Source organism: Sus scrofa, chromosome 2, assembly GCF_054392235.1.
Source record: "Sus scrofa isolate SSC_HxYL_T2T_F1_AM1 chromosome 2, Sscrofa_HxYL_maternal_Yorkshire_Landrace_v2.0, whole genome shotgun sequence".
Lineage (NCBI taxonomy): Eukaryota > Metazoa > Chordata > Mammalia > Artiodactyla > Suidae > Sus > Sus scrofa.
Window position 1 is genome coordinate 71,328,010 of NC_139384.1, and position 25,283 is coordinate 71,353,292.

The 25,283-nt window shown below is 44.2% G+C and overlaps 2 protein-coding genes across 11 annotated transcripts in view; one reads left to right on the top strand and one right to left on the bottom strand.

The window, feature by feature from the left end:
* Positions 1–980: 980 nt before the first annotated feature.
* On the bottom strand, positions 981–4,664 carry LOC146405447 (uncharacterized). The gene has a single exon (XM_085012599.1). It carries the CDS (start codon positions 4,522–4,524, stop codon positions 4,009–4,011), a length of 516 nt encoding a protein of 171 aa, XP_084868725.1. The 5' UTR covers positions 4,525–4,664; the 3' UTR covers positions 981–4,008.
* Positions 3,850–25,283, top strand: part of BRD4 (bromodomain containing 4) — a 94,761-nt gene continuing 73,327 nt past the window's right edge. For 6 of the 10 annotated variants that reach the window (XM_013991076.3, XM_085009425.1, XM_085009424.1 and 3 more), the window contains exon 1: positions 4,378–4,447. The gene's annotated coding sequence lies outside the window, so the exon portion shown is untranslated. Of the gene's footprint in view, positions 3,984–4,377; positions 4,448–25,283 lie in introns of those variants that run through there. The other 4 variants (XM_021079673.2, XM_085009422.1, XM_085009426.1 and 1 more) reach the window with 1 other exon arrangement.

Consider the following 25,283-nt stretch of genomic DNA (forward strand, 5'->3'; position numbering starts at 1 on the left):
TTTTTCTTTTCTTTCTTTCTTTCTTTTTTTTTTGGCCACATCTGTGGCATGTGGAAGTTCTTGGGCAGGGATTAAATCTGAGCCAGAGCTACAACCTATGCCACAGCTGTGGCAATGCCAGATCATTAACACACAGCACCACAGCGGGAGCTCCCTGAATTCTAATTTTAAAATCGATAAGGTTTTACTGGAACACAGCCACAGCCATTCATTTACATATTAAATTTAACTATGGCTGCTTTTGTACTACAATGGTAGAGCAACAAGGACTGGCAACATTACAGATTTTATGGCCCACAAAGCCTAAAATATCGACTACTTGGCTCTTTATAGAAAAAATGTCAATTTCTGGGCTAGAGAAAAAAAAAGCAGAGTCTTTATGGAATCAGGAGATCTAAGTTCTAAATGTTATAAATGTGTGAACATAGAGTCACTGTTTCTAGGACCTAACTATAAATTCCACAATGTAACATCATGGGCAAGTTCTCACTGCAAAGTGAGCATGGATTCAGACCATCGAAAATCAAAAACCTCCAGCTCCAGCTCTCCTTTTCTTTTTTCTTTCTTTCTTTCTTTCTTTCTTTTTTTTTTTTTTTTTTTTTTTTTTTGCTTTTTAGGACCGCAGCACTACAGCATATGGAAGTTCCCAGTCTAGGGGGTGAATCGGAGCTACAGCTGCTGGCCTATGCCACAGCCACAGCAACACCAGATCCAAGCTGAATCTGTAACCTACATCACAGCTCACGGCAGTGCCGGATCCTTGACCCACTGAGCAAGGTCAGGGATCTAACCCGCATCCTCATGGATACTAGTCAGATTCGTTTCTGCTGCACCACAACAGGAACTCCCCTCCAGCTTTTCTAAAGCTTGCCATGTTGTATAAATTTACCTTTATTTTTCCGAAAACATCATATACTTTTTTAACCTGGAAAAATACTGGCAAGTATGAAAAGAAAATGAGAAATGCATAATAAGAATTCTCATTGCAATATCTGTTATTATGATGGAGAAATTGAAAATAAATCTATATAATAGAATGGTTAAATAAATCATGATATATCTATACCAGATAACAACACTATATGTTATCTCCAAGTTAGCTCCCAATTGGGCAGATATCCAAGTATTCATGTGGAGTGACTTTCAAGATGCATTAAATGAGAAAAGCATATTACAAATTAACAAGTACAGAATGATGTCTTTTGCTTTATAACAACACAATTATTTCTACATGTAGATACATACTGATGCACAGAATGAAAAAGTCTAGACCAGTGCTGTCCAACACAAATACACTGCAAGCCATAACTGTAATTTCATATTTTCTAGTAGCTACATTTTAAAAAGTAAAAACAAACAGGTAAAATTAAACATTTTATTTAACCCAATATATAAAAATTATTTCAACTTTTTTTTTTTTTTTTTTTTTTTGCTTTTTAGGGCCACACCCTTGGCATATGGAGGTTCCCAGGCTAGGGGTCTAGTCAGAGCTACAGCTTCCATGCCAGATCCGAGCCATGTCTGTGATCTTCACCACAGCTCATGCACTGCCAGATCCTTAACCCACTGAGCAAGGCCAGTGATCGAACCTGCAACCTCATGGTTCCTTGTCAGATTCGTCTCCACTGTACCACGACAGGACTCCATAACAAAAGCTTTTATGTGACTTGTAAACTGGTAGCACCAAACACTTCCAAAAACATTTACTGTCAGCAAGTTAAATAGATAAGGCAACAAGACAACTATACGGAAAGTCAGCTTAAAAATGGAAAACATTCTGGTTTCTAAGAAAGATAGATTGTTAGGAGTTCCCTTGTGGCACAGAGGGTTAGGGATCCAAGGATCCAGTGTTGTCACTGCAGTGGCTGCTGTGGCATGGGTTTGATCCCTGGCCTGGGAACTTCTTATGGGGTCAGTTGAAAAAAGGGGGAGGGATTGTTATTCCATATTTACAAAGCCCTGTGTATCTTCCTATTCTTTTTCCATTTCCAATCATCTTCCATAAATTGCCAAGTATGCAAAATTAGGAGCCAAAGATAGTCACAAATTTTAATGTTCTGTAATACAGAAGTAGAAGGAAGCTTACTAATGAACCAGTTACAGTTACCTCCTTTATTTCTGGCACTTAATAATTTGTCACTTCATGTGTTGTTAAAGTAAAGGGTAAAAATAAGTCTTTACTTTGCCTAAGACCTATCAATAATTTATGATTGCCCTTAGTGAAAAGTGACCAAACTCCATAACAGAGACAAAACTATCTGACTGCTATCCTAGCACATGAATGTGTTTTGAAAGAAGGGCCCATTAGGAGTTTTTAAAAAGTTCCTAGATTTTATAGAAGAACTGAGCTTGCTTTTTTTTTTTTTTTTTCTGGCTGCACTTGCAGCATGTGGACGTTCTCCGGCCAGGGACTGAACCCTTGCCACAGCAGAGATTGGAGCCACAGTAGTGACAATGCCGGATCCTTAACCTGCTGTGCCACAAGGGAACTCCTCAAATTTACTATTTGTATTTTTTTGTCTTTTTTTTTAGGACTGCACCTGCTACATATGGAGGTTCCCAGGCTAGGAGTCGAATGTGAGCTGCAGCTGCCTGCCTACACCACAGCCACAGCAATACCATATCTGAGCCACATCCTCAACCTACTCCACAGCTCATGGCAACAACTGGATCCTTAACCCACTGAGTGGGGCCAGGGATGGAATCAGCATCCTCATGGATACTAGTCAGCTTCCTTACCCCTGAGCCACAACAAGAACTCCGAGTTTGCTATTTTTAAAAAACGAGGCTTGAAATGCTAAAAGAGTGAAGATAAGGGCAAAAGGGGAAAGGAGGTTATGGCTTCCCATTTGAAAACTTTAACAGGATTGTCATTTTGAACTGTAAGCAACCTAAGTCTAATCTCTTTGTTTTCTGGAACTGACTTGTGGCTTGAGTCTTAAGGATAAGGAAGTCAGCTGGAGGACAACTAGAGGGAGAGGACTCTAGGCCCAGAATGCAAACACATTCTAGCCTTTAGAGCTCAGTGGCTCGCCAGCCGGCCAAGAAAGATGCCGCATCAGTCTTGCTCACAGCCTCCTCTCATTTCATTTCTTTCACCCCAGGGCCCATCGCAGCTCTCTCAACGTTCCAGCACCACCCCCCTCCAGCTTCCTTCAACACCCTTCAGCCTCCGCACCAGCGCAGCCTCCTTCAGACAGGTGTCTTGCCTCCGCCTCTGCCACCGGTTTCTGTCTATTCGCCGTCCTCCCTTTCTTTGAGCGTCTATAATCAGACCCTTCATAAATTTTTGGACGTTTCCCTCTGCCTTCAGGTCTCTTTCCTCAGGCCCAACTTTCAGTCTCGCCTCAGTCCTGTCCCTCGATCTTCGGGGTCCCCTCCCTCGGTCTTCGGGGTGCTCTCCCTCTCAATCTTCGGGGTCCTCACTCGGTCTGTGGAGTCCCTTCCCTCGGTCTGAGATGTCTCCTTCGGTGTGCGGGATTTCTTCCCTCCGATTAAGGAGTCTCCTCCCTCGGGTCTGCATGATTTCTCCTCAGCCTCCACCCTTGGTCCATGGGGATTCCCACCTCCGTGTCGGCCGCAAGCACGGGTTTCCCCCACTCACCTCCCGGCTCTCTGTTAGCTTAAGATAGCTCGCGCCGGGCATGGTCTTGGGGCGCGCACGCCGGGCGGCGGCAGCGCGTGGTCGCGCGCGCAGCGTGCGCGGTGACGTCAGTGCGCTGGCGGCGGCGGCGGCGGCGGCGGCGGCGGCGGCAGCAGGGCTGTTTGTTCTGCTCTCCCGAAGCCGACGAACCGAAGCGGTGGCTGCGGCGGCGGCGGCGGCGGCGGCTGCCGGCAGTGCCCGCGGGCGAGCGGGGCCTGTGAACACAGCGGAGCGGCGGGCTCGACGGAAGGGCCCTGGCCCCGCGCAGTCAGTCCGAAGAGGAGGGGGCGGCAGCGGCGGCGGACGGCCGGTGGGGGCGGCGTGCGGCCTAGTGTCTCAGGTGAGGACTGGTGCCCTTCGGGGCGTCAGGCGGCGAGGGGCAGCTGGCGGGGTCTGCGGCGCAGCCCGCGTAACCTGCATTGCGTAATGGGGCCGGTGCGCCAGTACATACGCCATCGGCGCGGCGCGGGGGCGGGGAGGCCGGGGCGACGCGGGCTTGGGCCTGCGGGCCTCCCGCGTCCCCGCGCCGCTCTCGCCGGGCCAGGGCCGCCTGCGCCGTTGGCGTCGGGGCGGCTTGTTGGCTCGCGGGCGCCTCGCCGTTGGCGCCGCCGCCCCCTGGCTCTCGCCGGTCGACAGGGCAGGGGCGCGGGTGGGGGGCGCGAGCTCCGCGGCGGGGCGGGCGGCCGGGGGCGGGCGGGGGGCGGGCCGAGGCGCCCGGCACTTCCTGTCGCCGCCATTTTGTCAAGTGAGGAGGAGGAGGAGGAGGAAGCGGCCGCCGCGGAGCCCGCGGCGAGCCTGGCCCCGGTAAGTCCGGGCCTGGCGTGATGGTCGCAGCCACCGCTGTCCCCAGTCGCGGTTCCCGGGGCGGCCTCTGCGCTCATGTGGGGCCGGCCCGCGCTCTCTCTGGAGTCTGAGTCCTCCTGTCTCAGCCGGGGCAGCGCGCCCCCGCCCTCATTTCCTCACCTTCCGGGCTGTCCCCAGAGCTCTGCGGAGAACCGGGCTGGTCCCCAGGTGGAGGGAGGAGGCTGCCTCAGCACACCTGGCCGGAGACGGGCCCTTTGGGGGCGGAAGCTGTGCTCTGAGGGGCGAGCCTGGCCCGCTTTACCCATCCACTCTTGATCTGGCAGCCCCTCACTGGGCGCTTTGTTTTGCTTGGTCGGTGCTCCCTGGTGTCCTTGCCACGGCCTCGTTTGTTGCAGTCTTGTGCGTTGTGATGGTTTGGGGTGGGGATGTGGGGGGAGTTGTGATTCAGCGAAACGGAATGACACCCCCCCCAAACGGAAATAGCCCAACTTTACCGGAGTCAGATACCCCCGAGGCCCGGCCTTGGTTCAAGATGGGAAATCCCATTTGGGTGTAGTGGACACTGTAAATATTTCTATTCAGGCCCATGGATGAGTCATGTGCTTTTGCTGAGGGCTGACCTCCCATTTACTCAAGACCACGCATTGTTTTTTGCAGTGTTGTTTTTGTTTACTCATTTAATGTTTTGTGCAACCTGGAGCAGCTTTAGTCTTGGTCTTTGGGTTCATTTTTATGTGTGTGCTGGTTGCAAGAAGTGACCTCTTGGAATCTGCGCCTGAGAATTGAAGTGTTAAATTCGAGAGATCTCTACCTGTCCGTGTTTACGAAAACCGTTTGGGCGTATCTTTAAGCCAGTGCCTCTTTGGTGCTGTATTAACAGTTGGGAGATTTTTATGAATGGGGCTGTCGTTCCTTAAATTGTTAGTTCGAAATTTAGTCCTTGGAGATTGTAAAGAAAGCGATACACAACAGAATTTATGAATGTGTTTCCAATTTCAAGAACTTTTGAACAGTTGGCACAGTCTGTTTTATGACCTTGCCGCTAATATACTAAAATATTATTTTCAGTTTAATTTGTATGGGATCTTCCCATCGAGGCATTGTAGATAAGTAATCTTCAAATCTTCAACCTGGGGAAGATAAACCTCTCAGATCCGTCCACCAAATCGAGAAAAGCCTGATCTGAATGCATTTGCTTCCTTTATCTACCGTACTCCTTAATCTTGGTGGGAAACATAGTATCTAAGGGCTCAAATTGTGGAATGAATTCTTCTCTAAAATGCTTTTTAGTTGGTCTTAATCTGAGCGAGATGGGCCCACCTCCGTGAATCTTGCTAGAATTCAGCCCTAGCCAAATTGTTGAAGGTGAAGAACTTTGCCTACAGATGAAAGTTAGAACATGGAAGTGGCTGCATTTCAAGGATGATGGGTCGGCTGTCCTCAGGTGCCTACATGGCTACCTTCCCTAGTTTGGGTGGTGAGGAGGGGGGAAAAAATTAACCTAAGAATTGCAAGAGAATCATTGGTCACTTTGTAAAATTTCCACTAAATTATTGAATTGTTTAAAGGAATTTAGACTTTGTTTCCAAAAGTTACCTTTTGAGCCAGTTGTTGTGATCTTTGTACTAAATTGCACTTTTGCTTTTTGGAGTTGGAGGGGGATGCAATATTTTTGTGTTACACAATTCGGCCGTTGAATGACTTGTGATTTTTGAATTCTAGAGGGAGATTGGAGTTGGGTTTTTTTGTTTGTTTGTTTGTTTGTTTGTTTTTAAGCAAAAACCATTTGGCATCTCAGTGATTTGAAGACCCAGGGCTGTTAAATCTGCTCTTGGTCTGGTTAAATTGTTATGGTCTGTCACCATTGTGGGGATGTAAAATGTTTTGAGTTCTGATTTTGAATAAACTTGTAGGCATGTTTGTCCTTATGCTCTTAGCAAATCTATAAAAGGAAAGAAGAGCTTGTCATTGAAAACTGCTGCTAATGTTTCATAAATCTTTGTGTTTAGAAAAGGGCTGAAAATTCAAATTTTTAGTGTTTAGAAAAGTTTGAATGCATGGTGAGGATGGTGGGGATTCTTTGCTGATGCTGACATTTTACTTAATTCATAAGACATGAGCTTATAAAAAGTTTTTTTCTTTAAATTATTATTTTTTACTAGAATGTAAGTTCCATGAAGGCAGGGTCTTGTTAGATTAGCCTTGCCTATTTTTATTCTTTATTGTATCCTTAGCATCTAGAAGAGCAGCTAAAATATTCCCTGAGTAAATAAACTGGGGAGATAATTGAGCAAGATTTGGCATGCCCATAATACCAAAGGCAAATAATTTCTCTTAATAAAATATTAACATTGGGCATAATTGGTCAGCGGTGCCTTACAGGGAATGTGAATTTTAACTAAGATAACTTTAAAGTCCCTAGAAGTTGCAGTAAACTTATTAATCATAAAATCAGCATGGCATGTAGTTACTCCTGTGCACCATCTATTGTACATTTCCCACTTAGCATTTTGAAATGTGGTGAGTGGGTTTGGTCTGTGGTTCAATCCTGACCTGAGGAAAGTATTTTAAGAGGGAGATGAAGTGGGTAATAAAGAAGTATGGATAGCATTTCTGTGTTGTTGTTGGTTTTTGTCTTTTGTCTTTTCAGAGCCACACCCAAGGCATATGGAGGTTCCCAGTCTGGGGGGGGGGGGTCTAATCAGAGCTGTTGTTGCCGGCCTGTACCAGAGCCACAGCAATGCCAGATCCCAGCTGTGTCTGCGACCTACGCCACAGCTTACAGCAACACTGGATCCTTAACCCACTGAGGAAGACCAGAGATCCAACCCGCAACCTCATGGTTGCTAGTTGGATTCGTTTCTGCTGTGCCGTGACGGAAACTCCTGGATAGTGTTTCTTAATATGAATCAGTAAAAATCTGTCAGTAAAAAGGATTTCCTTTTTCAAACATTAAGCCTCTTTTAATATTTTGATTTTCACGTGATTGGCCAATCTGTTTCAACAGTTAGTTCCTATGTTTCTACTATGTACAAGGGAAGACAAAAAAATGTTTGCACAATGATTTTTTTATGGTACCATATTCTTTATTAATGCATTTATTTTCCTAAACATTTATTGAATATAAATTATGTATAACTTGAGCATTACACTGTTATTGTAAAATTTTATCCTTTTTAAGTTTTTAGTCATTTTATAACAGTTTTATTGAGATGTAATTCACAAATGCTAGTTCACTAATTTAAAGTGTACGGTTAAGTGGTTTTTAGAGTTGTGTAGAGTTCACAACTCAGAACTCTTCATAATTCAGAGTTGTGCAGCCACTACCACAACCAATCTTAGAACATTTTCATCTCTCCAGAAAGAATCCCTTATTCATTACCAGTCATTTTCTGTCCCATGCAACCACTAATCTACTCTATAAATCTGTTTCTTAAAATTGGGCTTTTCTGGATATTTCAGGAATCATACAATATATAACCTTTTGTATTTGGTGGCTTTTTTCACTTGGTATAATGTTTTCATGATTTGTGCTATGGCATGAATCAGTACTTCTTTTATAATAGTAATATTCCATTGTATGGATGGATATCTAACATTTTATTTGTGCATTCTGCAGTTGATGGATATTTGGGTTGTTTCCACCTTTTTGGTTATTTTGTATAGTGCTACTATGAACATTCATGTACACATTTTTGTATGGACATTAAAAAATGTCTTGGGTGGATACTTAGGAGTGGAATTGCTAGGTCACGACTTAACTTTTTGAGGATACACAATGACTTCAACTGCATTGATTTTGTTAGTACTTTCACAGAGGGGTTAAAAAAAAAGCTTATTGGAATGTGGTGTAGCCATTTAAAAGAATTAGGAAATGGAAGTGCATGGAGGTCAGCATGTTGACATGTAGTATATAGTAGGAATGATTTGATAGCCATTTGTTTTTTTAAATTGTACATCGTTAGAAGATAGTATCAAATGCTGGTGAGGTACAGAGAACAGGCTGGAAGATGCACCCCAAACCTGTACCATTGTTATAAAGAACAATTTTAAAAACAATTTTTTTTCAGTCTAAACAGGCTACAACTGATTAAACTTGATAAGCTATGTCCGCATGACCCAGCATAAATCATGGGATATATTCCATTCCAAAGAAATAGATGGAGAGTGAATCCAGTATCTAAGTTAGGACAGAGTGGTCATCTTTACTGTTCTTGAACAAAACCCTGAGGAGGAATAGCATTGGTTGATTCACATCATTTGAAAAAGAGATTGTAAGGGTTTTTTTTTTTTTTTTAAACAAAAGTAGTGCATGATCATTTTTTAAAATTTGGAATGTGCAGTGTTAAGATGATGTTAAATGTTAAAATGATTAATTCTTTTTCTTTTCTTTTTTTTTTTTTTTATAATTTTAGGGCTGCACCCGTGGCATATGGAGGTTCCCAAGCTTGGGGTCGAATCAGCTGTAGCTGCTGGCCTACATCACAGCTCACAGCAACAATGGATCCTTAACCCACTGAGTGAGGCCAGGGATTGAACCTTTGTCCTCATGGATACTAGTCAGATTAGTTTCTGCTGAGCCAGACAGGAACTCCTAAAATGATTGATTCTTAATCCTATTTTTATGCCATTCTTACTACACAAGTAACAAAATTTCATTGTGCTCTTAACTTTCCCAAAAAAATGACATTGTGAACATTTCCAAAATGCTCAATTTTAAATGATTGAATGATTATCTAAAATTCTATTATATGAATGTACCATAATTTAATTCTATTTTTTCTTCTTTCTTTCTTTCTTTTTTTTTTTTTTTTTTTAATGGCTGCACCTATGACATATGGCAGTTCCCCGTCTAGGGATCAGATTGGAGCTGCAACTGCAGCTGCAGCCTATGCTACAGCCAGGGCAGTGATGGATCCTAGCTGCATCTGCAAGCTACGCCTCAGCTGGAGGCAATGTTAGATCCTTAACCTACTGAGCAAGGCCAGGGATCAAACCTGCATCCTCATGGATGCCTGTCAGGTTCTTAACCTGCTGCACCATAATGGGAACTCCAGTTTAATTCCTTTCTTTTTTTTTTGGTTTTGTTTTTTAGGACCACACCCACAGCATATGGAGGTTCTCAGGCTATGGTTCAAATCGGAGGTACAGCTGCCAGCCTACACTACAGCCATGCAGGATCCGAGCCTAGTCTGCTACCTATACCACAGTTCACAGCAGCACTAGGTCCTTAACCCACTGAGCAAGGCCAGGGATTGAACCCAAGTCCTCATGGATACCCGTTGGGTTCCTTACCTCTGAGCTACAACAGGAACTCCTCAATTCTTTTTTCTTTTTTTTTGTCTTTTTGTTTTTTTAGGGCTGCACTCGCAGCATATGGAGGTTCCCAGGCTTGCGGTCTAATCGGAGCTGTAGCTGCTGGCCTTCACCAGGGCCACAACAATACCAGATCTGAGCCGCGTCTGTGACGTATACCACAGGTCACAGCAACACCAGATCCTTAACCCACTGAGCAAGGCCAGGGATTGAACCTGAAACCTCATGGTTCCTAGTCAGATTCGTTTCTGCGGCGCCACGATGGGAACTCCATTACTTCTATTTTTGAACATGATTTTTCAAGTTTTCTCTTTTCCTACCTAGAAGTGGAATCGTTAGACCAAAGGGTGTGCATTTTTGGAAATGTAGTACAAATTAGTTTTCTAGAGAAGTTCCATGAGAGAGTCCTTGCCTGCCAGCTTGCATCTCTCACAAGCATTCTATCTTAATCTGTTTCTTGCCTATCCCCCCCCCCCCAAAAGTTGCATGAGTTCCCTTTCTCCAATCAGAGCTTGACAGTGTCTTGTTTATAAGGGTGAGGTATTTTTTAAAAACAAAACGTGGTCTTATATGCCTTCTGAGAAGCAGAAGTATCTCCAAGATCTTGCTTGCTCTTTGACCTTTCTACTCTCTCCTGCCCAAAGTTGGACTTTGTTTCCTGAAATCAAGTCTCAGAATTTCTTACTCTGTAATAGAAGCCCAGTGTTATCTGAATGTTCTGGGGAGGTCTTGAACAGCCTCTTGGCATCCAATCCTGTCTCATTTTTGCTGGCCTACTCCTAAGACTGATACCACCACTGTGGCACAGTTAGGCTCCGGTTTGAATCCTGGCCTTTCTGCCTGATGTGTGACCTTCAGCCTTCTACAAATTTCACTTGTTCATCTTTCAATAAGGGTAAAAAAGTGGTGCCCTCCCAAGGTTAACTACTTACTGCTCTAATTGCTCAGGGTGAAGAATAGAATTGGGAGGAGATGGCCAGACATTAGAGCAGTTGAGGGCTAGGAAGCTGTACCAGCTGGCATTTCTGGAACAGTGTCACCAGGTGATACCAAGATTAGCCAGGTGTCTTTCAGATCCCCTTCTTGCTCTCTCTCTCTTTTTTTTTTTTCTTTTTCTTTTTGCCTTTTCTAGGGCCGCTCCCACAGCATATGGAGGTTCCCAGGCTTGGGGTCAAATTGGAGCTACAGCTGCTGGCCTATGACACAGCTCATAGCAATGCCAGATCTTTAACCCACTGAGCAAGGCCAGGGATCGAACCTGGAACCTCATGATTGGTTAACCACTGCACGCCACGACGGGAACTCCCTCAGATCCCTTTCTATGTTGTGTTTTACTTCAAGTGACTCTGAGTAGATATCAGTGGGAGAGATGATTTAAAGTGGGAATGGGAGAGTTCCCTGGTGGCTCAGTGGGTTGAGTATCCAGCATTGTCACTGCCGTGACTTGAGTCTGATCCTTGGCCCAGGAACTTCCACATATCATGGGCTCAGACAGGAAAAAATAAAGTGGGGATTGGGGTTTGTTTTCTCTTTTAGCCACCCAGTGTTGTATGGAGTTCAGATCCCAGCCACCGTTGTAACACACACTGCAACACCTGGGTACTTTAACCCACTGTGTTGGCCCAGGGATCAGATCTGCGTGCTTTGGGCTGCAGAGATGCTGCCAGTTGCACCACAGGGGGACCTCCGGGATTGGGTTTTTTAAATCGAGGATTTGATTTTATCTGATAATGAGATTAAAAGTGGTGATAAGAGGATTAGTGGAAATGCAGCACTGCTCGGGGGTCGGGGGTCGGGGAGGGCCGCCCTTCCATGTTGGCTGAAGAGTTTGGAGAAATGATCCAGTAGGGGAGGGTGGTCCAATGTGTCCTCAGGCCTAAAATGTAACTTAGCTATTTTATTAAAACCTATTTATCTGAACAAAGGCAATGGTCAGCATAAGTTGCTGGTGGAAGTTTTTTTTAGAGCACGAGCACAGCATCTTTTCCATACCCTCTCTGCCTCCTTTGGCCCTAATTTGAATTGTATTGACATCTGGACTTGGTGAAAGGATCCTGATCTCTTCAAGAGGGTTTGTATCACAAATCCCCTCCTGGAAGGGGAGGCAGGAAAGTGGAGTTTTTGGCTGGGAGGCTAAGTTTCTGCTAATGAACTTTGGGCCTTATTGACCAAGAGTAGTGACTGATGCCAGTCACTATTACTAGGAGCTATCAGGATCCAGTTCCATGTAGAATGCCTTTTGTTTGTGTTAAACCCAATTGAAGAGTATATTTCTTTGAGAGATTGGTCAAATCTGAGCATTTAACCGCAATTTAAGAATGAATATGCCGTTTCTTTTTGATCTGTGAATACTTACAGATAAAGGCTTTTTAAAGTTAATCCTAAGTATAGGCTATTCTGTGATCTTTTCCCTTGACAAATGTTGGCCTGTTCTGCTCAATAAAGGAAGTTCCAGGACTTTGGGTTGTGGCTAGCAGGGTTGGTTGGGCTTGGGTGGAGCTGTGTACTGAAAAGGGAGAACTCTGGAGTCTACTGTCAGGGTTCAGTTCCAGCCCTGCCCCCATCTGGCCTTGACCTCGACCTTAGGCAAGTTACATAATTTTTCTAAACCTCAGTTTACTTATTTGTAAAATAGAATGCTCATACACTTAAGCATTGACTGGGTAGACAAAATGTATGTGTGTTGGGGCGTGTGGGGCTGACATCTGTATCCTATTCAGATTGGGGCCAAGTAGGGAAGCCTCTGTCTTGTATTTTAATGGAGTGGGGGTGCATGCTTCTTTTGCTCTGCCTGAAGAGTTTCAAGAAAAGCTGTCCAGGCCTCACTTTGCCTGTGGTCATCTTTCTTGTCTTGGTGTCTGATTAAGGCTCAAACTCATTTTTGGTTCCTAGTTGCTGTTATGCTAGAAGACAGTGGCATACTGTGGAAGCAGTGCCAGGGAAGAGGTGTTGGTCTTGATATTATACAATTTGTAAAAAGAGTAATTAGTAATTTCATAGTCCTCATAGGTGGCTAATGTCCCCCCTTGTCCTGCCCCAGACAATAACACATACATGCCTGCAGGCAAATTGGCCTGTTAGGATTGTTTTGTGTAAAAGAGCGTGAAATAAATTGCGAGATTTTACACTTAAAATGTTTTCCTCTGTGTTTAAGGAAATGTATTTCAGGTGAGCAAACTGTTGTTGTGAGGGTTGAAACAGGAGGACTGTGTGGAGTGTGGAAGCTGCCAGGACAGGGTATATGTGTGAGAGGGAGGGAACCTAGGAACTGGGCTGCAGGGATACATTGCACCTGCTGTGTACCTTCCTTGGGACCACTTGCATACCCTCCCAAGCCTCAGTTTCTCATATGTAAAATGAGATGATATCTTTGGGCTCCAGAGAACTTTGACCACAATCTAGATTTTAAGAGAAAGTATTTTTTTATTTTATATATGTGTTTTTCAAACTCTGGGTGATGAAACGAATTTAGTAGGTTACAGTCATTGTTTAAGGGCAGAGAAAAAGGAAATGTCAAAGGGTGTTACACAATTCAAGGGGTTTTTTTTGTTTTAATACATACTGAATATTTTTGGATGTTTGTCTGTCTTTGGTCTTTTTAGGGCTACACTCGTGGCATATGGAAGTTGCCAGGCTAGGGGTCAAATCTGGAACTGCAGCCTCTGGTCTACACCACAGCCACAGCAGCGCCAGATCCTAGCTGCATCTGGGACCTACACCACAGCTCACGGCAAGGCCAGATCCTTAACCCGTGGAACAAGGCCACGGGTTGAACCTGCATCCTCATGGATACCAGTCAGATTCATTTCTGCTGAGCCACATCAGGAATTCCCCATGGGTATTTCATAAAACCTTGGCTGTGATTTTATGTATTGTGTACATGATAAGATGTGTTTCTTGGGAGTTCCTGCTGTGGCCCAGTGGGTAAAGAATCTGACTGCAGCAGCTCCAGTTGCTGCCTGCAGCAGCTCCAGTTGCTGCAGAGATGTGTGTTTGATCCCTGGCCTGGCTGCAGTGGGTTAAAGGATCCGGCACTGTCACAGCTGTGGCTTGGATTCAATCCCTGGCCTGGGAACTTACATAGCCTCCAGTGCAGCCACGAAATTTTTTTTTTAAATGTGTTTGTGGTGCAGTGGAAACCATGAGGTTGTGGGTTCGATCCCTGGCCTCGCTCAGTGGGTTAAGAATCCAGCATTGCCGTGAGCTGTGGTATAGGTTGCAGACGTGGCTTGGATCTGGTGTTGCTGTGGCTGTAGCAGAGGCCCACAACTGTAGCTCCGATTCAACCCGTAGCTTGGGAACCTCTATATGCCGCAGGTCGGGGCCGAAAAAGCAAAAAAAAAAAAAGTGTTTCTTACTGTGAATCATGTCAGAATAGTGTAAAATAGCTTCGTTTTAGATAACCTCTCAACAGTAACTGTGGGTACCCTTTTTTGTGTGTGGCCATTTTGCAGTCTGTTTCTTCATCACTTGCCCAAAGGCAACTGTCCTGGGTATGCTTTCTAGTAGCAAGTGAACTGCATTGATCTTTGTTTCTTTTCTTCCTTACCCTGCTTGCTAGAAGCTCTTTGGAGGGTAGAGTAGAATAGAGAAGTTGAAACATGTAGTGGTGAAGGTTGTCAATGGTTTGCAACAAGCAAAGCAAGAGTGTATAGAGTATTATGTGTGTGTATGTTAAGCAAGCTACTTGTGTTTTATTCTCAGATACTGCCCTCCAACTTTTTAATCAAGATGTTGATTCTTTTAGGAAATGGCTGTTTGGTTAGGCCTTTCTGGTATTAAAAAAACAGAAACATAAAACTGGTTAAAATGAAAGAGAATTTGTTGGTTAATGTGTTAAGAGGTCTGGAGTGGGCCTCAGACATGACTGAATTCAAGGACTCAAACAGGGACATCAGAGCAGTTCTTTATCTAGTATCCTGGCCTCAGGTCAAGAGTGCTTTCTGATGGCTGGAAGATTCTGGATTGTTGCCCATCCCTGATCATGTGCAGAGGGAAATGCAGAACTACCTGCCTCAAATGTAGCACATTTATCTCTTTTCTGCCCTCCACTTGCTCACCTCTCATGTGGTAGCCCCAGCAGCATGTTGCTCATCATTTTGAGCCGTGCTAGATGAGATACTTTTGTTGAACAGTCTGTTTTTTACACTAGAAGTGGAATGTATCCTCTAATTTGAGGCAAGAAATTTTGGATGGCTGAAAGGGAAGCTAATTTTCCAAACTAAGGCATAACCAGAATTAGCTGAAAAGGCTTGGAATGAATTACTCAAGAAAAAGGATAAAGTGAAGATGGTTAAGGATGTGTGTATACCAAATCCTTTGCAGAGGATTAAATAGAAAGACGTGGTTTATACCAGGTTCCAGGTACAGAGGGAGTGGAGGCTCTGAGATGAGTCAAGCCAAGTCTCAGTAGTCTCTTAGGTGGACAGGAGGACTCTGACACTCAGTAACAGAGCCCGGTTTGGCCAGAAAAACAGCCCTCAGAAAACATAGGAGTGAAATGGGCTTAGATCAAGAGAAAGTGAGAAGACCAGGCAGGTAAACAGCAGCAAATGTTTGCATGAATGAAATTGTAATGGCAAACATTTCAGTAAACTGGATTCATTGTTGTCCACAAAAAGAACCTACATTTGTGATTTTGCTATTTGTTAAGCAGTTTCCCTTCTTGAGTTCTTGAGAAGTCTGCTGCTTGGCATTCCTCTAGTATTACAGAAAGCCTACCCAGATTTCCATAATCAAAAACAAGTGTTAAGCACTGCTAATCATTTTCCTGCAATTCTTGCTGTTGGATTTATTCTTTTAGTTGAGTTTAGTTCTTTAAGGGACTCAAAATAATTTGGGGTCTAGTAGCCAAGGATGAGACCAGCCCTGCTTCTTACTAGAGCATTGATTCTTGAAGAGAGGTTGGTGGTCCCTTTAAAAAAAGATGACAATGCTGTGGATCCTTTCTCCAGAACAATTCGTATGTTTGAACATTGAACCCTTTGGGGCAGGGGCAGTTTTCAGAACCCTGAAACCTGTCTAAGGAGCATGTACTAAGATGAATTTCCTGGATTTTACTTCACGAATGAGAAATTATGTTAACTAAAAGGCTCTTGATGGTTTTGAAAACTTTCCTTTTTACATTCATCTTGCTTTTGCAGATGTTTGCAAGTTTATGACTCAGAAACAATGTGAAACACCCATTTTGGTTTGTCCTCATGAAAATCCTCCAGATGTTTGGAGATCCCATTGTGGCTCAGCAGTAACAAACCCAGCTTGTATCCATGAAGTAAGATATTGGTTCAGTTCCTGGCCTTGCTCAGTGGGTTGGAATCCAGCGTTGCCATGAGCTGTGGTATAGGTCTCAGACGAGGCTCGGATATTGCATTGCTGTGGCTATGGCCTAGGCCAGCAGGTGCAGCTCTGATTTGACCCCTAGCTCAGGAACTTCCATATGCTACAGGTGCGACCTTAAAAAGCAAAAAAAAAAAAAAAAGAAGAAAAATCCTCCAGAGATTTTTACAGAGCTGTCAAGTAACCTGTGTCAACTGTGGTGTAGATCTACCGTGGAGCCCTGTGTACCCCTCTTTTTTAGCTTGTTCTCTTTTTTGGGTATGAGAAATGCCAGAATGGGCCCACTGCAGCAGTTGCAGCTGAAGGAAGGTTTTTGTTCTGGGACTTTTCACTGAAACTGCTTCCACTGTTCATAAAACCACCTCCAAAATTTGGTGTTGGCCTGGAGCCTTTGCTGTGGAAGGTAATCCAGTGGGCTACTAGCCAGCGTGATCATTTGGTGGTGTTGGATTTGGGTAGACTTAGAAAGATTTATGGCTATGGTCCCTTGGTCCCTTGACGTGGCTTAGTGTCTGCTCTCTACCTGCAGACTGAAGGAGACAGAACTTGTGGGATAGGAAAGTACCATTCTTTACTTAATGCTTATGCCTACGAATATGGACATGCTACACAAGTGGTGTGCATGACGCCACTCTACTCTCCTTCCCCAAATCCTTATCTGGTAGAAGGAATGGAAAATTCAGTATCATAAACTGGAATCAATTCATACTCTGTTTGGTTTTTGGTTGCACCTGTGGCATGTGGACGTTCCTGGGCCAGGGATTGAACCTGCACCACAGCAGTGACAGCATCAGATACTTAATCAACTGAGCCACGTGGGAACTCGTTTTTGGTGTTTTTGTTTTGAACCAATTCATACTTTTGTAATTGGGACGAAGTTATTAAAGGATAGGAAAGAACTATTACTTCTAAGAATAGTGCATATTCCTTAAACATTCAACTGAGTTGGAGCTCCTTTGTGGTGCAGCAGGTTAAGGATTCAGCATTGTCACTGCAGAGGCTGGGGTTGCTGCTGTGGCGTGGGTTCAGTCCCTGGCCCAGGAACTTCCATGTGATGCTGGGGGTGCAGCAAAAAAAAAAAAAAAAAAATCAACTGAGTAAATTTCGAAGGTCTTACGGGCTTTATTCAGTGATTCATAAATTAGGCAGCATCCCATCTAGCAGATAGAAAAGATCTCCCAAAAAGCTGTGCCAGTGAAAGACTTATATGAACAGAGAGGGTGAGGTCAGATTTCAGAGTTCTTGCCGTGGCTCAGTGGAAGTGAATCTGACTAGTATCCATGAGGATGCACCTTCCATCCCTGGCCTTGCTCAGTGGGTTAAGGATCCAGTGTTGCTGTGGCTATGGTGTAGGCCACCAGCTACAGCTCCTATTTGACCCCCTAGTCTGGGAACCTCCATATGCCACGGGTGCAGCCCTAAAAAGCAAAAAAAAGAAAAGGCAGATTTTGGGAGTTCCTGTGGTAGCTTACCGGGTTAAGAACCCAGCTAGTTTCCGTGAGGATGCTGGTTTGATCCTGGCCTTGCTCAGTGGGTTAAGGATCTAGCGTTGCCACAAGCTGCAATGTAGATTGCCAGTGTGGCTCAGAACTGACTCTCCTGTGGTTGTGGCATAGGCTGGCAGCTGCAGCTCCTATTAAACCCCTAGCCTGGGAACACACATACATATGTCACAGGTGAGGCCCTTAAAAAAAAAAGTCGATTGCTTGTGGCAAAGTCAGTTTTCTTTTAGGGATGGCAGGGGTCTGTCTCGCTGGTGCTGACCAGGTGATTCTTGGTTGACTGGTTTAAGATTACACTTCTGGGAGAGAGGAGAAGTTGTGGTTTGTAGACATGGGGCTTAACATAGGGGACTCCATTTGGGGTTTGTTGTCCTCTTTTTAACAATATTAAAAATTATTTTTCTTTTCTCTATTCTCTAAAATTTGAAGATTAAACTTGTATGGACTAATGGATATTTTCCCCATTTATTTACTGTTGGGCCTGACTTTAATTAATCCCATTGCTCTGCTCAGTTGAATTACAGTCTTATTGTACTGACATGGCTTTGTTACTTAAGTAGTTTCCCCTTTCTATTATGTAATTAAAAGAAACAAACAAGATAGCTTACGAAAGAGTTTTATAAGAGGTGGAAGCATCCATGTGTAAGTTGTTTGCATTTATAATCTTCATTTAAAATTACTTAGGGAGTTCCCGTCGTGGCGCAGTGGTTAACAAATCCGACTAGGAACCATGAGGTTGCGGGTTCGATCCCTGCCCTTGCTCAGTCGGTTAACGATCTGGCGTTGCCGTGAGCTGTGGTGTATGTAGGTCGCAGACACAGCTTGGATCCCGAGTTGCTGTGGCTCTGGCGTAGGCCTGTGGCTACAGCTCTGATTCGACCCCTAGCCTGGGAACCTCCTTATGCCGCAGGAGCAGCCCAAGAAATGGCAAAAAGACAAAAAAATTAATAAATAATAAAATTACTTAGCTCTGAACTGCTTTCAGTTTAAAAAGGTGCTAAGTAATAAAGTTTGTATGTATTTGTTGTTTTCCTTTTGTACCAGAAAACAGTTGAGCTCACAGATTGGAGATAACATCACTTTCATGTTCATCTGTTTCAAAATAATACCTATATTTGTAATCCCAGGAATGTGGGGGTTTTTTTTGTTTTTTTTTTCCCCCCTGGCCACGTCTCGTCATATGGAATTCCCTGGGCAGGGATCAGATCTGAGCCTCAGTTGTGACCTGTATTGCAGCTGCTGCAACCTTGATCCTTAACCCACTGTGCTGGGCCAGGATAGAACTTGTTTTCCAGTGCTCCACAGACACCACCAATCCTGTTGTACCCCAGCGGGAACTCCCCAGAAGTGTGATTTTGAATTACTAATGTTGGAGCTGACAGGCCTGCAGTTTAGCTTGCTTGTTCTCTATGTCATTTCTCAGGACATTTATGGACCTCTTTGCTCTGGGAAGTCATATGAGTATCTCTCCCTTACACTCTTTTAAGAGCTGGGTACCCTCCCTGGGCCTATGGTTCTTTCAACACTCCTGGCTTTTAACAGATAGTCGCCTGTTAATAGGCAATTTCCTTTAAAAGCATAGAACTCTCTTTTCTTTCCTTTTGGGGGGGGGGGGGCACACCCGCAGCATATGGAGGTTCCCAGGCTAAGGATTGAATCAGAGCTGTAGCTGCTGGCCTGCACCACAGCTCACAGCGCACAGGATCCTAATCCACTGAGCAAGGCCAGGGATTGAACCTGCGTCCTCATGGATGCTAATCAGATTCGTTTCTGCTGAGCCACAATGGGAACTCCAGAACCGTCTTTTCTGTTTTTATTTTTATTTATTTTTTTATTTATTTTATTTTATTTTTTGTCTTTTTGCCTTTCTAGGGCTGCTTCCCACAGCATATGGAGGTTCCCAGGCTAGGGGTTGAATCGGAGCCATAGCCTCCAGCCTACACCAGAGCCACAGCAACTCGGGATCCGAGCCGCGCCTGCAACCTACACCACAGCTCACGGCAACGCCAGATCCTTAACCCACTGAGCAAGAGCAGGGACCGAACCCTCAACCTCATGGTTCCTAGTCGGATTCGTTAACCACTGCACCACAACGGGAACTCCAAGAACTGTCTTTTCTGAATGGACCTTTTTTCCTGTTATTACTGCTTGCTTTGTTTTGTTTTGCTTTTTAGGGCCACATTCAAGACGTATGGAAGTTACCAGGCTAGGGTTGAATCAGAGCTACAGCTGCCCGCCTAAGCCACAGCCATAGCAACATAGGATCTGAGCCACGTCTATGATCTATATACCACAGCTCATAGCAACACCGGATCCCCAACCCACTGAGCGAGGACAGGGATTGAACCCCCGTCCTCATTGATACTAGTGGAATTTGTTTCTGCTGCGCTGTAATGGGAACTCCTAGTTGCCTGTTCTGAAATAGTAAATTTGAACAGGAGTCACTCTGCTTGCTGTCGACGTTAGCCTTAATGTATGGAGCTGCAATATGGGTCACTTATCTTTCTCTACTGTGTTCTCCTCCACAGCCTGGGAATCTTGTGCATCCATGTAAGATCACTCCATTTTAGTGAATATTTGATTGCTCTTGTGCCAGGTGCTGGATTTTTAAGACCTTATGTATTCCTTAAGTCCTCAGAAAACGTGTACTTGTATCATCTCTGTTTTGCCAGTAAGGAAGTTGATGCCCAGAAAGCTTGGTTTCTTGGGCAGTGTTGCTAGTAAGTAGCAAAGCCTGGCTCTAGAGCCCAGGTGTTTTCTGTTGTGCACATGGTCAGGATGGTACATAATGAGCACAAGGTAGACTTTGGAAGTGCTCTCCGAGAGGTTGCAGGCAAACCAGTCCAAGAGGGAAGAAACCAACCAGCTATGAGCGTACGAAAAGATCTGCTGTTTCAGCTGGTCCATCCATGAGGACAGCTGAGTCTGGTCAGAGACCTGGATGGTTTTGCAAGCAAAAAAACCTGTCTTTTGGAGGCACTCATTAGAGCAGAGAATGGTCAGAATAGGGTCCTTTCTTTGGCTGGGCAGATCTTCTTCTAGGATTCTGGTCATTAAACGCAGTGCCACACTCCTGAGTGAACAGTCTCATGAAGAAATTCACACAAATGGAATTAACCTCACCTTGAAAAGGTATCCACTAGGTCACCAAGATGCCTTGATTTGGTTTTACCTCCATTTTTCCTTTGATACTCCAGTGAAAGTATGTGAGTACAGAAGAGGGAGTTTGGGGAGCAGAAAGCTGGAGTAAGCATCATTAGTCCAGGCACTGAGGCTTGTTAAATAGGGGGTGTGAACTGAAAGATCTCTTAGGGATTATAGTTAGCCTCTCAGTCTCAAAGTACTGCTTTTTGTAAGGTGGAATTGAGTTCCAGTTTATAGGTGCTTATTTCCCACTTAGACACTCTTGTTTATTTGGCTGCACCCATGGCATGTGGAAGTTCTTGGGCCAGGGATCAAACCCATGCCACAGCAGTGACAATGGAGGATCCTTAACCCACTGAGCCACCAAAGAAGTCCAACCTCTTGACTATTTTGAATATAAGTTAAGGAGTTCCCATCGTGGCACAATGGAAATGAATCCGACTAGGAACCATGAGGTTGCAGGTTCAATTCCTGGCCTTGCTCAGTGGGTTAATGATCTGGTGTTGCCATGAGATGTGGTATAGGTCGCAGACACTGCTTGGATCTGGCATTGCTGTGGCTCTGGAGTAGGCCGGCAGCAACAGCTCCTATTGGATACCTTGCCTGGGAACCTCCATGTGCTGCAGGTGAGGCCCTAAAAAGACCAAAAAAAAATATATATATATATATGTATATGTATGTGTATATATATATATGTGTGTGTGTGTGTGTGTATATATGTTAAAACTTGAACACAGAAGCCTGCCAAGTTCTACAGACTTTCTCATGTCCTATTTTTGCTCTGAAACTGATTGAGTAGTTGGAGGATTTTTATCAGGCAGCTGTGAAATACAGACAAAAGCATATAGGAGATGGTTTAAGCAGTGGCACCATGGTGTCCAGCCAGGTATCTTTCAGGGCATCCTAAAAGAAAATAAGTGACTGGTTAAAATTTGGTTTGACCCCACGCCTAACTGTTTTCTCAGGGTCTGTCAGTTACCCCACAGCCCTGGCTTCTCAACCCAACCCACTAACACAGCCTTTTTGACAGCAAGTGGCTTGACTTATTTTTTTTTTTTTAATTGAGGTATGGTTGATGCACATTATTACATAAACTTGAGGTGTACAACATAGTGATTCACACTTTTTTTTTTTAATGGCTGTACCTGTGACACATGGACATTCCCAGGCCAGGGATTGAATCCAAGCTGTAGTTGCTACCTACCCCACAGTTGAGGCAACACCAGTTCCTTTAACTCACTGCACTGAGCTGGGGATGGAACCCTCACTTTTGCAGTGACCTGAGCCACTGTGCCACAGCAGGAACTCTGTAATTCACACTTTTTAAAGGTTATATTCCATTTATAGTTACAGCATTTAGGCTATATATTCCCTGTAGCTTGACTTGTGTGGGTTTTTTTAAAAATATTTTATTTATTGGGAGTTCCCGTCGTGGCACAGTGGTTAACAAATCCGACTAGGAACCATGAGGTTGCGGGTTCGGTCCCTGCCCTTGCTCAGTGGGTTAAGGATCCGGCGTTGCCGTGAGCTGTAGTGTAGGTCGCAGACGCGGCTCGGATCCCGCAGTGCTGTGGCTCTTGCGTAGGCTGGTGGCTACAGCTCCGATTCGACCCCTAGCCTGGGAACCTCCATATGCCGCAGGAGTGGCCCAAGAAATAGCAAAAAGACAAAAAAAAAAAAAAAAAAAGACCGGACAACTTTAATTGCTTCATCCTCTGTGCTTGTGCTTAAGTACCAGATGTCTGTCCTTAGAAGAGGAGTACTAGACAATTTGCTTTCCCAAAAGCAAGCAGCTTAAAATTTTTTCCCCCTTACTTTCAGTAAATCTGGCCATAGCCTTATATATAGAATTACCAATTATAATTCATGAACAATTCAGTTTCCACCTTTTGGTTCTTAGGAACAGTGGTGCTATGAACATTCATTTGCAAGTTTTTGTTGATGTAGACATTTTCCTTTCTCTTGGATGCATACCTGGGGCAGTACCCCTGCACCATATGGTGACTGTTTAAACTTTGAAGGAACTGTTGAACTATTTTTCAGAGTTGCAGCCCCATTTTACATTTCTATCAGTAATGTATGAGGATTGCAATTTCCCCATATCCTTGTTGACACTACGTTAAAAACTAGAACACAAGTTTTTTTTTCTTCTTGTGGCCACACCCTTGGTATATGGAAGTTCCCAGGCTAGGGGTAGAATTGGATCTGTAGCTATAGCAACTTGGGATCTGAGCTGCATCTGCAACCTGCACTTCAGCTCACGGCAACACTGATCCTTAACCCTCTAAGTGAGGCCAGGGATCAAACTCCCGAGTCCTCATAGGTCCTAGTTGAGTTCCTTGATGGGAACTCCATGAAAATTTTTTAAACCTAGAGGAAGTTAAGTAGTTTTCAGCTTTTACTTTTTTGCTCCTCTTTTGATTTTCAAATTGAGCTGCAATTGGAGGGTAGTTTGTTTTCTCAGTGGTCTTGGAGGATACTTCCACCCAAACGAGTCTTGTCATGTGACATAGTTTTGACCCTGGATGCATGATGTTTAAAGAGGTTGAATTTTAAGTCTGTATCATAGGACTTACTTTCTGTAAAATTTTATTCTAGTAATGTTTTAATTGGCTTTGGGTGAGGGTTCCAATCCATGCATGAGTACTTGAGTATAAAGATGTGTTTCAGAACCCATCTCATTCATGTACTTGTTGCTGAACAGCTTCTGGTCAAGGCTGGAGGGTGAAAGACATGATTCACCAAGGATCTTTTTTTTTCTTCTTTTTACTGCCACCCAGCGTATGGAAATTCCCCAGGCTAGGGTCAGATAGGAGCTTCAGCAACAGCAACACCAGATCTGAGCTGCATCTGCTACCTACACTGCGGTTTGTGGCAATGCTGGATCCTTAACCCATTGAGCCAGGCCAGGGATTGAAGCCACATCTTCACGATATCATGTCAGGTTTTTTTTTTTTTTTTTTTCTTTTTTTTCTTTTTGCTATTTCTTGGGCCACTCACGCAGCATATGGAGGTTCCCAGGCTAGGGGTCGAATCGGAGCTGTAGCCACAGGCCTACGCAAGAGCCACAGCAACGCGGGATCCGAGCCGCGTCTGAAGTCACTCGTTTTACTGTTAAACTGCCGTTGTCATTCTTTTGTCCTGGGAAGGGAATGAGCCAGTCACTAAGTGTTTAATTTCATGCGTAGCTGAAGTTCTCTATACCTCTGATGTGTTTTACACTGGCCATTAGAGAGCATGCTGAAGATGGAATTGTTCCACCTAAGGAGGTGAGTAGGTGAGCTGTGACCATGATATTGAAGCTGAAAGTAGACTCCCTGGCATTTGACAGTAATCTGGGAAAGGGTGCCTAACCACTGAGCCTCCGTTTCCCTATCAGTAAAATAGGATAACAAAAGCATCCCACTTGCCTCAAGGTTGTGAAGATTCTGTGTCTGGGATCTAGTAGCTCTACTGTTAGTAACGAGAATTGGGGCCAGCAGAGAGGATTGCTTATACGTAACCCTGAGGTGCTCTGTTTTCACAGAAGATACTGTGTACTCGTTCATATGTGATTAAAGGTGCAGTGTTTTGGGCTTTAAATTAGAATGATTCTAACTTCTATCTCCCGACTTTAAGGGACCTGGCATGACTAATTTAGTCACCTCTGTTTTATGTGGGCTATTTTACTTACCTCATTTTCTTACTCATTCTGTTTTTTTGTTTTGTTTGGTTTGGTTTTTTGGTTTTTTCTGTTTGTTTTTTGTTTTTTGTCTTTTTATGGCCACACATGTGGCATATGGGAAGTTTCTAGGCTAGGTATCAAATCGAATCCAAGCTATAGCTGCCAGCCTACACCACAGCCACAGCAACGTGGGATCCTTAACCCACTGAGCAAGGCCAGGAGTTGAACCCACGTCCTCGTGGATACTAGTCAGCTTCGTTTCCCTTGAGCCACGACTGGAACTCTGCTTATCCTGAATTTTGAGGTCACCATCCTTTTTTACTTCTGTCTCAGTTGCTTAATACTATTAAACAACATATTGCTTAGTCTTGTTTTTCAGCTTTATTATCAATGTGGTATATACCACTTGCAGACTTCTGCCACGTCCTCATTTAAGGTTTATCCATGTTGATAGCTGTAGTTGATTCATTGATTTTCACTTCAAAGTGTGAATGTGTCACAATTCATTCTGCTCTTGGTGGACATTTAGTTTATTAGATATGCTTTTATTGAAGGAGGAAAGGAGGACAGAAGAGGCACCATTAATAAGCATTCTTGCTATAGCATTCTTCTGCTTGCTTGCATGCATCCACGAGATATGCAGGTGACTCAGGTAGGTGCCCAGAAGTGAAATTACTAGGCCATTGGGAATGACTCAATGCCAAATTATTATTATTATTATTATTATTTTGCTTTTTAGGGCCCCACCTGTGGCATATAGAAGTTTCCAGGCTAGGGGTAAAATCGGAGCTGCAGCTGCTGGCTTATGCCATCAGCCACAGCAACTCGGGATCCCAGCCTCGTCTGCAGCCTCCACCACACACAGCTCACAGCA

Excerpts from the sequence above, each read along its gene's own strand:
- LOC146405447 (XM_085012599.1), bottom strand. The coding sequence starts at position 4,524 with ATGAGCGCAGAGGCCGCCCCGGGAACCGCGACTGGGGACAGCGGTGGC.